Consider the following 12574-nt stretch of genomic DNA (forward strand, 5'->3'; position numbering starts at 1 on the left):
TGAGTCTGACTGAAATATTCAGATTGCCTTTGTCCAGTCATCCACCGTAAGTGCAAACCAATTTTGTATATGCTTACAATCAACCACATCGGAACCTGTACCTGTGTAAGACATATCCCAATATCAAAGATGTTAAAATAAGAAATAGAAATGAATGTTACAATCAGTAACATACAAACATTCATCAATTAGTTCCACACATATTTCTACGAGCCTAGATGAAATTTTGAGTGAAGCTGTAGCTAATTGAAACTCTGAAGGTTCTGCCTCCTCTTTAGCATTACAGGAGTGACAAAACAAAAAGCATTATCTGCTTTTTCCTATATTAGCAGATAATACCCCTTAATTCACTCTGAAAGTTGCCATGAGATATTATCAGTGAAATAACTGCAGAATGTGAAACATGTCATCTTATAGTTAAATGTGTTTAATATAAATGAGGCAGAGGAAGGGAGAATTAAAAATTAGTAAGTAAAATATTAGCAAGGATTTTTAAAAAAATGTATAATTTATTATATATGTATGTATTCCTTAACAATATGTTGTATAACCCAACAATGAAATATACATCAATGAAAATGACAGCTATAAAACAATAAAACTTGTGAATTCTAGAGACATGTTGAGTGAAAAAAACCAAATCCTTAGATTACATAGAGTATGATACAATTTTTTTGAAGTTCAAAAAGAAAGAAAACTATAAAATAAGTCACTTTAGGGATACATATGTATTTTAGGTCTTTCTACATGCGAACAAAACTATTAAAAAGAGAGCGGGGGGTGGGCAAAGATAGGAGAAGAGCCCAAACAGATAAAATACAAGCACTCAATGTTATTCTTAAGCTAGGTGATGAGTTATTATGCTTGATAATTTATTTGCATTCCACATTTACCCTTTTATAAGCATCAAATATTACATTTAAATATAAGTCCCAAATTATGTATAAAGTGTTGATAAAATTTATATCTGCATGGCTGTTCCTAAAACTATGCTTATTTTATCAAGCAGAGTTCTCGGTTTTAGGCAATTCAGGTTAGTTTTAATAACAGCAAAAAAATGATTTTATTAAAAGTAATTCTCAGGATCTCTAGGACAGCCAGCAAACAAGAATTAGAGGTTACAGGCCACAGTGGCTCACGCCTATAATCCCAGCACTTTGGGAGGCCAAGGCGGGCGGATCACCTGAAGTCATAAGTTCGAGAGCAGCCTGGCCAACATGGAGAAACCCCATCTACTAAAAACACAAAAATTAGTTGTGCATGGTGGTGGGCACTTGTAACCCCAGCGACTTGGGAGGCTGAGGCAGGAGAATCGCTTGAACCCAGGAGGTGGAGGTTGCAGTGAGCTAAGACAGTGCTACTGCACTCCAGCCTGGTTGACAGGGCAAGACTGTCTCAAAAAAAAAAAAAAAAATTAAAAAAATAGAATTAGATGTTATCGCTAACTAAACCACTTTTGCTGTACCTCTGTGGAGATGAATGCAGTAGTGTTGTTAATCACCATCTTCAAAGGAATCTGCATGGTTCCCTCCTTCTTTGTATCACTAATTTTAAAATTGAAGGCAGATGTTTCTTCCTTAGCTGCAAAAGGAGGCTGAGAAAACATTACCTGGTACTTTCAAATTCTTTAGGAGGAAGAAATGCTCTGCCTCATTAGGTGAGGGATTCCTTAAACACAGAAGTTAGGATATTGGGCAGCCAAAAGAGAAATGACAGATGTCTGCTACAGCCCATTCTCTTGGCCATTCAGTATCAACACACTCCTTCAGCTAATTCTTCCAAAACTATATTCAAGGGGAAAGGACTTGACAATATAACAGTCACAGACATGTAACAGTCACAGACACTGTTAGTTGCTTTCTCAATATTCTTTCTTCTTGCTAATACTGATTTTCTTTGGGACAGCTATGTACCCTGCTTTCTTTGCAGGTACCAGTGGCCATTTAACTGGTCAGGCAATTAAGTCAAGGGGAAATCCATTTGGGATTTCTGAGAAAGCTTTGCTTTCCCTCATAAAAGGCGATATATATAGCTGGCACAGGCCATTTCCATTTTTTCTTCCTTGCCTTCAACATGGCCATAACATTTGGCTTGGCAACAACTTTCTAGCAAACACAAGAAAACAGCATGAGGTATGTAAGCCAATATGGTAAGGAGGCAGATTTGAAAGACAGAACTGCACCTTTTCCTGTATATAGTAAGAGTCACTGATTATACATTATTCCTTTCAGTTGAATCACACATACTCTCAGCTACAGCATTCTAGAAAATAGTAATATCTCATTAGTTAAGACTCCATTTATTGAATTCATAATACTTTATAAGCTGTGGTGTTTCTTTTGCACTAATAAAAATAGATTTTGCTAATCAAGAACCACTTGAACTCCCAACAGTATTTGGCATTTAGGCATCTCAAGTTAGTTAGTGATTAAAAATGTGCTTAAGATTCTGTCTGGGTTTGAATCTTGGTTCCAGTTTGGACAAATAACCACCTCCTTGTGCCTGAGTATCTGCAAAATGAGGTACAGTTAAAATGGAGATTACATAATACAGTACCTGACAGGTAGTAAAGCACTCAATAGATGGTAGCTATTATTGGCAATACCATACACACTTCGCTTTTGTGGCACCAAAGTTTTCTATTTCCCTCCTACCCATTTATTATCTCTATTGAATTCTCAAGTTTAAAGTCCCTCTTCTGTATCTTATACATACCATAATGGATTTATCACACTGCATTATAATTTTATATATATACTTGTCTCCTGTACCAGACTTTTTCATTTTTAAATTCATAAGTATTAATGAAGTGGTTGGCACATAGACTATTTTCTTTTTCATCTTTTAGAGTGCTAACTATTACACAATGGGGCCTAGACTAGATATTTTAAAATTAGTGTCTTTAGGAATTGTTTGAGATGATTAGAATACAAATTCTTGAACTTCATCACCAAATTTCTATTTCAGTAGGTCAGGGAAGCACATTTTGAAGAACACTAAAATAGACCTTCAATGTTTGAATCCAATTATGCATAAGGTATTAATATAAGAATTATACATAAGATATTGATATAATACTACACTAATATAAGGTACTATTTGTAGAGTTATACACTGCTGAATATACTGTGCTAATTACAAAGTATTTATGACTCTTGTGAGGACCACTTGGCAAGGTTGCTATATATATGTAAAAAAACCCTCTGCACTTCCTAATTTGACTTACTACTGAGTAAAATTAGCTTATCTTCTCAAAATGCAGTTTTTGTTAGAAAATATAATTTTGAACTAAGATTTTTGCAAACCAGGCAAGTTCTTCATCCACTGAAGGAGAAACTTTAAAATCCACTTAAAATGAAGAACATTCCTCCCCGACTCAATTTTCTAACTACACATTATCTTCATAGCATTAACACCAGCCAGAATTTATATTATGTAGAGCACTAAAAGCTTCTTAGACTTGTACCTCAGGCTTTTAATTTCGCAGGGGGAAAAGTTAGTATGTCGATTTATCCTAACACTTGAGATATAAAGAACTTTATAAACAGCTCTAAAGGAACATAAAGCAGATAAAGGGACACCATATTATACCTTGATTTGATTACTTCATCATTTTCACTGAAATCTGGCCATGGTAGGTTTGGCCGTGGCTGCCAAATGGTATAGAGTACCTGCCTCTTGAATGGATTTATGGGGTCACTTAAGGTATACTTCGAGGCAGATGGCTGGGCTAATAGTTACTTACTTACTCTTGGGAAATGAAATAAAAAATGCTCACACTTGAAGTGTTTTTTTGTCAAATTCTATGCAGGATACCAAACAGAAATTTGAAAAATTCTTAAATGACATATACCTATTCATTAGCATCCACTGCTCTAGATGACATCCATTAGTTATTACTGGGATCAGATGCTTTTAGGACATCTTTAAAATATTTTGTTATTTTAACTGTAGTTCTTTATAGCATTACGAAAGAAATATCACTCACATAAAGCACTAACAACTCTTTTTAGTACTGTGTCTCTCCCATGCAGTATGGTGCTTAATGTTACTGGAAAATATTGACAGGTTTAGCATTATTTCAACTAATTCTGGGCAAATCTAAATAGAATAGCATAACATGAAGAAATTTATAAATTTGAAATGTGAGTAAACTGGGACGGGAATGAGTTGATGAGTGAACCCAGTTGACCACTGGACATTTGAATCTCAATGTTGCCTACACAGCATTATGAGTGTAATAATTTTCATTAGGTAACAAAACTGCTTCCTCACCTTTTTATATAGCTTAAACAAAAAAAAGAAAAAAGATAAAAAAAACCCTGCTTCTATGTAAACAAAAAAAAAGAAAGCCAACTATTAGTGCTAGGAATGAAAGACATCCAATCCAAGTAAGTGATGGTTCTTAACTATAAAATGGAAATTGTATAAAAATTAAAATATAATGTAGAACTAGTAGGATAACATTGAAAAACTGACTACTTATATATTTTTTTTTATTTTTTGTGTGTTTTTGGCTAATTATATTTAATAAAAGCTACTTCTGGTATTTGAACTAAGTGCACATGTGTGCATTCACATACACAGGACAAGCTCCTCAGCTTTGAACAATATGAACTTTGGACAATATGACAACTATAGCATCACTGGGCAAAAAAAATAGCTGACTTATTTCCAAGTATGTTTCCTGGGACTAGCAGTAGGTTCTCTCAAATTAAAAGTAAAGGCACCAGGCTATAAAGTGCCAATTCTTAGCACCAGAGAGACTTAAAATGTCACAGGTGAATGACATTACAAATCAGAGAATCTGCTGATCTAGTTCTGTGGAATTGTATTGTTTTTGTCAAATGGAAAAAAAAAATCAAGGTTTATGCCAAATAGATTTAAAAAGTTAAATCTTTCCTAAAATTTCCTAGAAGTGTATTTTACAATGCTATATAAAATAAATTGCTGGCTTATAAAAAATGCTCAAAGTTTCAGAGATGTGAAAAATAACAAAGAACTGAAAACATAGTTTATATAAATAAAGGTCCCAGAAATGAAAATTAAAAGTAGTCTCTTTGAGAAAGGAATGGTGAAATTCGGCATGTAGTATTCACATTAACACATCTGAGAACTGTGGACAGCCAATATTGACTGGAATTCTAAATTGCCACCTGATACCTTTAATTAAGATTAAATCAAATCTGAGGCAAGACACTTAATGGACAGTACTTGAATGGGAAGACAGTAACTTCCTTCCTTGATAGACAATCTCCAGCCATCATTCAGAGTTCAGTTATTTGATGGCTTGGGAAGCAGTGTCCATTGAGTTTTCTTTTCTGGCTTGAAGAGACTCACTGCTGATGGACAATAATTCTCGAAGTTCCTTATTTTCAAGCTGGAAAAAAAAAGGCATGTTTATTTCTGGTATTTTTACTGTCAAACTGCATTACAACAACACATTATTTTGAGCCAGGAGCAGAACACATTATTTTAATTTTTAAAAATTTATGGAAACAAAAAATCCACTAGTTGAGAATTTCCTTAAATACTACTTATTTATTCATTTAACAAACATTTACATGTAGGATGTAGGCAATGATACTCTTTTGTAGTAGTAATTTACTGAGTAATTTCTATATACCAAGTGTTAGAATTACAAAGGAGAAACAAAAAACAAGGTCCTCTCCATTTGAGGAATTCACTGTTATATGCTTCTTGGTTCCCACAGTTTTACTATTATTTCTTTTATTTAAAAAATTCCTAATGATCGTTTCATTCTGATTAATCTCCTCTCCTGGATATCTTACAGTTCTAGAGAAATGGAAGGAAAGGGGGAAAGGAATTACTTATTGAGCATGTAGCTGGGTACTACTTGGGTGCCCTGTATATGTTATCTCACAATAATCTGTAGGGTAGATATCATTGCCTACATCCATATATTTCAGATGAGGATACTCTGGCTCACAAAATTCCTAAAAGTTGTCCAAATTCAGACAACTTGGATGTGGTATTGCTGGGGTCTGAATCTGGTGGTCATGTCTTTTCTACTTGAAGTATTAAGGTAGAATTTGCCCCACATTTCCTTAGGGCTGTTTCCATAAGTGAGGTAAATCGGGGATAAATAGAAGGTCATGCTATCATTTCATTAGCTCCTAATTCCTACTTGGGACCTGTCACTACCTTTGATTTCCAGAGAGGGTAGCTTCTGCTCTTCATCCTTATTCTCTGCAGAAAACTCTGGTAAACCAAAGCATTTTTAGCTTCACCAAGATGTGCGGAAGTCCCAGCTAGAGTAACTAAGAGATTAGAGCCTGTGGTCGACGAATCTTCTACCACATGAAGTGCTTCCTTCGGTATTTGTATCTGTCTCCTAGCATTTACATACTATTTAATATCATATAATACTAGGGTTATCCCTTCCACTAGACTCTGGGCAGGTATCTGTTTTTTTCTCTCTGGTATTTCTCAAAGGCCCCAGGACAGCACTTTGTAATAAGCAGCATTCAAACCATTTACTGAAATGCTTTGCCTTTTTTTTTTTTTTTTTTTTGAGACAGGGTCTCACTCTGTCACTCGGTTGGAGTGCAGTGGCATGCATGATCATGGCTCACTGCAGCCTTGACTTCCCAGGTTCAGGTGATCCTCACACCTCAGCCTCTGAGTACCTGGGATTACAGGTGTGCACCACCACACCTGGCTAATTTTCTGTATTTTTTTGTAAAGACAGGGTTCCGCCATGTTGCCCAGGCTGCTCTTGAACTCTTGGGCTCAAGCAATTCACTCACCTCAGCGTCTCAAAGTTGAAATGTTTTTCCTTAACAATTTTATGAGCACACTAATACCCCGAACTTTTTTTGTAACATATTCCTATTCTAATCAAAATATGACATAAACATAGCTTTTAAGAAATCAAGACTACAAGGCTTATAAAAGCAGTTCTTTGGCTTTGTACTCCAAATGCAACCACTTTTAACACTTTTATCTATTTCTTTTGGTATTTAATTCTGTAATTCTAAATAATATGCTTATACTGCTATTTCCTGATCATCAATTTTAGACATTATCTACTTCACTTCTTATTATGTCAGATGAAGGATTTTATCTCACATATAACTTCTCCCCTCCACTCCCTCTACCTTCCCATATGATAATACCTCAAGTTCTTGCCAATACATAGTTGGTATTTCCATTGATTGCTGTTTACTATATTTCCTTTCTTCAAAAGGGTATAAAAGGGTACGAAGGAGGAGTTTTAATTTTAAATCATGAGCACACAGAAAACATCAATATATTACAGTGATGGGATAGTGATGGCATATCTTCCAGACTCGGAAAACTATGAAATACTGTGAACCTAAATTAGCTACAATCTTACCTCTAATTGGGCTAATTTTTCCTGAATCTTACAAAACTGGTCATCATCCACCTGAACTGCTTTCCTCATCACTTCTCCCATTTCACAGATTCTGTCAATCTGACTCTCAATTTCCTGTGAAGATATTAAGGAAACAAAGGTGGAAAAATCACCTGTTCTGTAGATATAAAGAACATAAAAGCATGTGCATTACGATTTTTAAAAGTTCATTTAATCTATGATACAGAAGTTACAATGGAGTTTCACTACAATTTTAGTCCTCAGACATGAAGCCATAGTAAAGTGACCTTGTATTCACGGATAATTTTTTTTTTTTTTTTCAAAAAATCAATTGTGGAAGACAGTGTGGTGATTCCTCAAGGATCTAGAACTAGAAATACCATTTGACCCAGCAATCCCATTACTGGGTATATACCCAAAGGATTATAAATCATGCTACTATAAAGACACATGCACACGTATGTTTACTGCGGCACTATTCACAATAGCAAAGACTTGGAACCAACCCAAATGTCCATCAATGATAGACTGGATTAAGAAAATGTGGCACATATACACCATGGAATACTATGCAGCCATAAAAAAGGATGAGTTCATGTCCTTTGTAGGGACATGGATGAAGCTGGAAACCATCATTCTGAGCAAACTATCACAAAGACAGAAAACCAAACACCGCATGTTCTCACTCATGGGTGGGAACTGAACAATGAGAACACTTGGACACAGGGTGGGGAACATCACACACCGGGGCCTGTCATAGGGTTGGGGGAGTGGGGACGGATAGCATTAGGAGGAATACCTAATGTAAAGGACGAGTTAATGGGTGCAGCACACCATCATGGCACATGTATACATATGTTAACAAACCTGCACGTTTTGCACATGTACCCTAGAACTTATTTTAAAAACAAACCAAAAAAAGGCCTCCTTAAGGGGATCCTCATTCCAGTTGTATATGTTCTATTGATACCACTACTAAGGAATACAGTTTTTTAAAATATATATAATGTTTCTTATATTTAAAACCAATAAGTGAAGAGTAGAATGCATTTTCTGTTTTCACTCTTTGCCCAGACATCAAGTTGATAATCATATGGTTATCTGTGATATGCATCAGCTCATAAGTAACCCTTTGGTATGTGAACATGGGGAATTTTAAAATACTGGGCTCTTCAATATGGATTTGTGTTACACTCATGTCATCATCTCATGCCTTCCAAGATTTCAAAGGATCTGATGGCTGTAATTGCAGAGAATAAATGAGTAATCTTTAGTCTATTTCAGAAATAGAAGGCCACATGATTCCCTTTCCATAAAGGACTAAGGTTTCATCCAATGCCAACTCTGGTAAGGCCTTAGTCATTTTTGTGGGTGAAATCTGATTCGATGCAAGCAATGTTATTTTCATTTCTGAAAATTATCTATGTCCAGTGCATCAATCCCCCAGTAGGTCCACACTCCAATAAAAAGATTTGAAATGGAAAAAAAAAATCAATTGTAGTTTAACTACCCATTGGATGTTGGATACTATCTCTAAGTGGCTGTTTAACTTAAATTTGAATACTTTTACTGGCAGGAAGCTTACTACATTCCAAGGTGCTTTATTCCATCTTTGGACATATCACTTAGAAAGTTTATCTATCTGAGTAAACTCTGTCTCTTTCAAGGTTCAAGTTTTTTCCTCCATACGAGAAGAAGATCTATTTTTCTCCTCCAGATGAAAGCCATTCAAATATTTAAAATATCTGTTTCCTAAAACTTTTATGTCAGTAAAATGCATTCAATGGAATTTAAGATGAAGTTTATATTTCACTACATCTCACAGAAGTAGTAGGCTCCAACCCTATACATCTAGAATTAAATGATACAGTACACAAGAATGTACAATGACAACCATGAAGCACCTACAAACATAAGAACAATTACTGAGTCTCCCAAATTAGCAAAGAACAGAAACTATGCCATGTTTGTTTTTTTAAAAAACCATACTTCTCTCCCCCAACAACATAGTATGATACTATGTGGTTCAGTTTACAAAAGGTTTACTGACTGCCTGCTATATGTCAGGTACTATGTTAGGAATAAAATGTGAATTCATGCGCCTTACAAGAAAGGAGCTTAAGTTAAATGTATAAGTAATAACCAACCAAGTGTTTACCAGGCAGCTTCAACACTAACTGGCATTATGTTTGGTGGGAGAGCTAAGAATTAATGAACATTTTCAAAAGAGATCTTGGTGAGGGAGGGGGAACCTTAGTCCCACTCAAATAAAAGGATCTGAGCAGCCCCTATCCTCCTTCTTTCTATTCATATCTTTACAAAGCCCTGGCAAAATAAACAACAAATGTGATAAACATGAAAGGAAAACGAGCTTACTTTTCTTCAAAAACAAGCACACATGGCCAGGCGCAGTGGTTCATGCCTATAATCCCAGCACTTTGGAAGGCTAACGTGGGTGGATCGCTTGAGCCCAGGAGTTTCAGACCAGCCTGGGCAACATGGCGAAATGTCATCTCTACCAAAAAACAAACAAACAAACAAACAAACAAACAAAAAAACCCCACAAAAATTAACAGGGCGTGGTGGTGTGCACCTGTAGTCCCAGCTGCTCCGGAGGCAGAGGTGAGAGGATGGCTTGAGCCCAGTAGGCAGAGGTTGCAGTGAGCCGAGATCGTGCCATTACACCACGGCCTGGTCGACAAGAGCCAGACCCTATCTCACAAAGCAAAAAAACAAGCACACAATCTAAAACAATCTCAAGATTTCAATTTGGTTCATTTCGAATTTATTCAAAGTTTCTTACTGCAGAGTGAGACTGGTGAGCTTTCAGGACTGGTTCAGCATCCACAGCTTTTTTAGCAACCATTAACTGTAACATCTGTTTCCGATATTTGCTCATGATGAGTTCCAAAGCATCCTGGTGTTCCTCCAAGGAAATCCACAGCTCTGTCAAAAAATAAAAGAACTTGGCAGTGATGTCTGAGAGGCAGTTCCCAAATCCAAAGTCTTAACAGTTGGAATTTTGTAACACTATATAGATAATATGAATCTAAAGTTGTAAATCAATGTTTAAGTCCACAAAACTGAACAGTTAAAGTCTATGTGAAAGGTAACTTTCTAGGCAGAGAAGCAAAGTCTTGCAGAAACAACAATGGATGTATCATCAGAAGACATGTGTTTGAGTTCAGTTCTGTAACTTGCTTGGTTAATACTCATAAGTAAATCATTTAGCTTCTTCTGAGCCTATTTCTTAATTGCATTGTGATAGATAAAAATGAAGATATGAGAATACAGTAGAATGATATATGTGAAACCCCTCTGGTAAACAACTATTAATACCACAATCAATAATGTACTAATCAAGCCTAAGAATATATTCCCTTAGAATAAAATTCTGCTGCTTCACCTTGCACAAACAAGAACATAAACAAAACCTTAAATCTTACCTTCAGTGTTTATATTAATACTTAAACATTAAATTTTAAGTCCATGAGGCTATGAACTCTTTTGTTACACATCTGAGGATGCTTAAAAATAAACCATGCAATAATTCCAACTCTACACAGCACCTCTTTGGTAAGCTGCTGCAATATTAGTCAGATGACCTTGAAAAGGGTAATCTAACAAACTTTATTGTTACTGGGCCAGATCAGGAGGACTCTCCTACTAAAAGTACTGACCTGGAAATATATGTACACTTTTGTAAATGTTTAGGGCAATTTTGCAATAACTTTAAACTACTACCAGATATGAAAAGGCCTGACTAACCTCTGTTTTCCTGTTGCAAGTCTCTAATTTGTGTGTTCTCTTGGGACAGCAGAATGTGAGGTTTGTATTTGGACATGTCCTTCATATCGGATGCATCCTCTTGATACTGGACAAATAGAGACAGACTAAGCATGCCTTAAAGAGAACAGCGGCAGATGCAACTGAAGAGGCAGAAGTTAGGGCTCCAGGGCAGGATTCTCAGCCCCGACCCAGGAAAATGGTCTCACCGCCGCCCTCTGAGACCGGGAATAAATTCCAGGCCGAGTTCCCACTTTACCTCGCTCTCCACCCTTCAGTGCCCAGAGTCCGAGAGCACTGGACTCCTACCCTCTGCCTGACCTGGTCCGGAAGCGCTGTCCCCGCCTCCCGCATAGCTGCTACCCGCCGGTGCAGCGCTGCTGACTGATCCACCAGCGACTCGGCGGCCGCATCGTGCTCCCGCAGCCTCTCCAGCAGCGTCTTGGCGTCTGTCAGGATCTTCTCGATGGTGCAGCTCATAGCAGCAGCACGACCCCAGCCCCTGCCGGGATCAGCTACGCGACTCGCTCAGATCTTCTGGGAGTCTGTCTCAGCATTACAGGCGTCATTTCCGGGCACGTTTAAAAGGTGTCTTGGTAGGCGCAATAGGCGCCTGCGCAGTGGCAGCCTATTTTGCGGGTTGACCCCCTTTAACCTGCGGCTTCCTTGCAGTCCTTCCTTGCGTGGAGCCCCAGACCTACGCTTGCCACGCCCTTGGTTTCCAGTTACCACAGCCTGGTGGTCAGGCTATGATTAGCTGGGCAGTGGGAAGGTCTCCTTTCCCTACTGGTTTTCATTGATGTGGGTTGTTCTTCAGTCACAGTTAGTTTCTTTTTATTTTCATTATTTTTTTCTTTTTTGAGACGGAATCTTGCTCTTGTCGTCCAGGCTGGAGTGCAGTGGCGCGATCTTGGCTCATTGCAACCTCTGCCTCCAGGGTTCAAGCGATTCTCCTGCCTCAGCCTCCCGAGTAGCTGGGATTACAGGCATGCGCCACCACGCCGGCTAATTTTTCTATTTTTAGTAGAAACGGGGTTTCACATGTTGGCCAGGCCGGTTTCGAACTCCTGACCTCAAGTGATCCGCCCGCCTCGGCCTCCCAAAGTGCTGGGATTACAGGTGTGAGCCCCCGCGCCTGGCCTACTTTCATTTAATTTTTTTTAAATTGTGGCAAAATACACATAAAATTTAATATCTCAGCCATTTATAAGTGTACAGTTCAGTAGTACATTCATATTGTTATACAGCCACCATCAGCATCCATCTCTAGAACTCTTTCATCTTGCAGTACTGAAGTTCTGTACTCATTAAACAATAATTCCTCATTCTTCCTTATCCCCAGCTCCTGGCAACCACCATTCTACTTTGTGTCTCTACAAATCTGACTATTCTGGGTACCTGACATGAGTGAAATCATACAGCATTTGT

General features: G+C 37.4%; 1 protein-coding gene across 2 annotated transcripts; it reads right to left on the reverse strand.

Annotated features, from left to right (window-relative positions):
• Positions 1 to 489: 489 nt before the first annotated feature.
• On the reverse strand, positions 490 to 11752 carry SIKE1 (suppressor of IKBKE 1). 2 transcript variants are annotated; one of them, XM_004026400.5, is made up of 5 exons: positions 11468 to 11752; positions 11129 to 11234; positions 10164 to 10306; positions 7361 to 7474; positions 490 to 5380 (listed from the first exon to the last, which is right to left on the reverse strand). In XM_004026400.5, exons 1-5 carry the CDS (start codon positions 11624 to 11626, stop codon positions 5279 to 5281), a joined length of 624 nt encoding a protein of 207 aa, XP_004026449.1. In that variant the 5' UTR covers positions 11627 to 11752; the 3' UTR covers positions 490 to 5278. The 2 variants fall into 2 exon arrangements, with proteins under 2 accessions (XP_004026449.1, XP_055212115.1); XM_055356140.2 differs by having other exon boundaries at positions 11456 to 11730.
• Between the last annotated feature and the right edge of the window lie 822 nt (positions 11753 to 12574).

Source organism: Gorilla gorilla, chromosome 1 (genome assembly GCF_029281585.2).
Source record: "Gorilla gorilla gorilla isolate KB3781 chromosome 1, NHGRI_mGorGor1-v2.1_pri, whole genome shotgun sequence".
NCBI classification, from domain to species: Eukaryota; Metazoa; Chordata; class Mammalia; order Primates; family Hominidae; genus Gorilla; species Gorilla gorilla.

Excerpts from the sequence above, each read along its gene's own strand:
- SIKE1 (XM_055356140.2), bottom strand. The coding sequence starts at position 11,626 with ATGAGCTGCACCATCGAGAAGATCCTGACAGACGCCAAGACGCTGCTG. Across the intron at positions 11,235-11,455 it reads CGGACCAGGTCAGGCAGAGG|TATCAAGAGGATGCATCCGA; the intron begins GTAGGAGTCCAG and ends CTATTTGTCCAG. Across the intron at positions 10,307-11,128 it reads CTTGCAACAGGAAAACAGAG|AGCTGTGGATTTCCTTGGAG; the intron begins GTTAGTCAGGCC and ends ATTTTTTGACAG.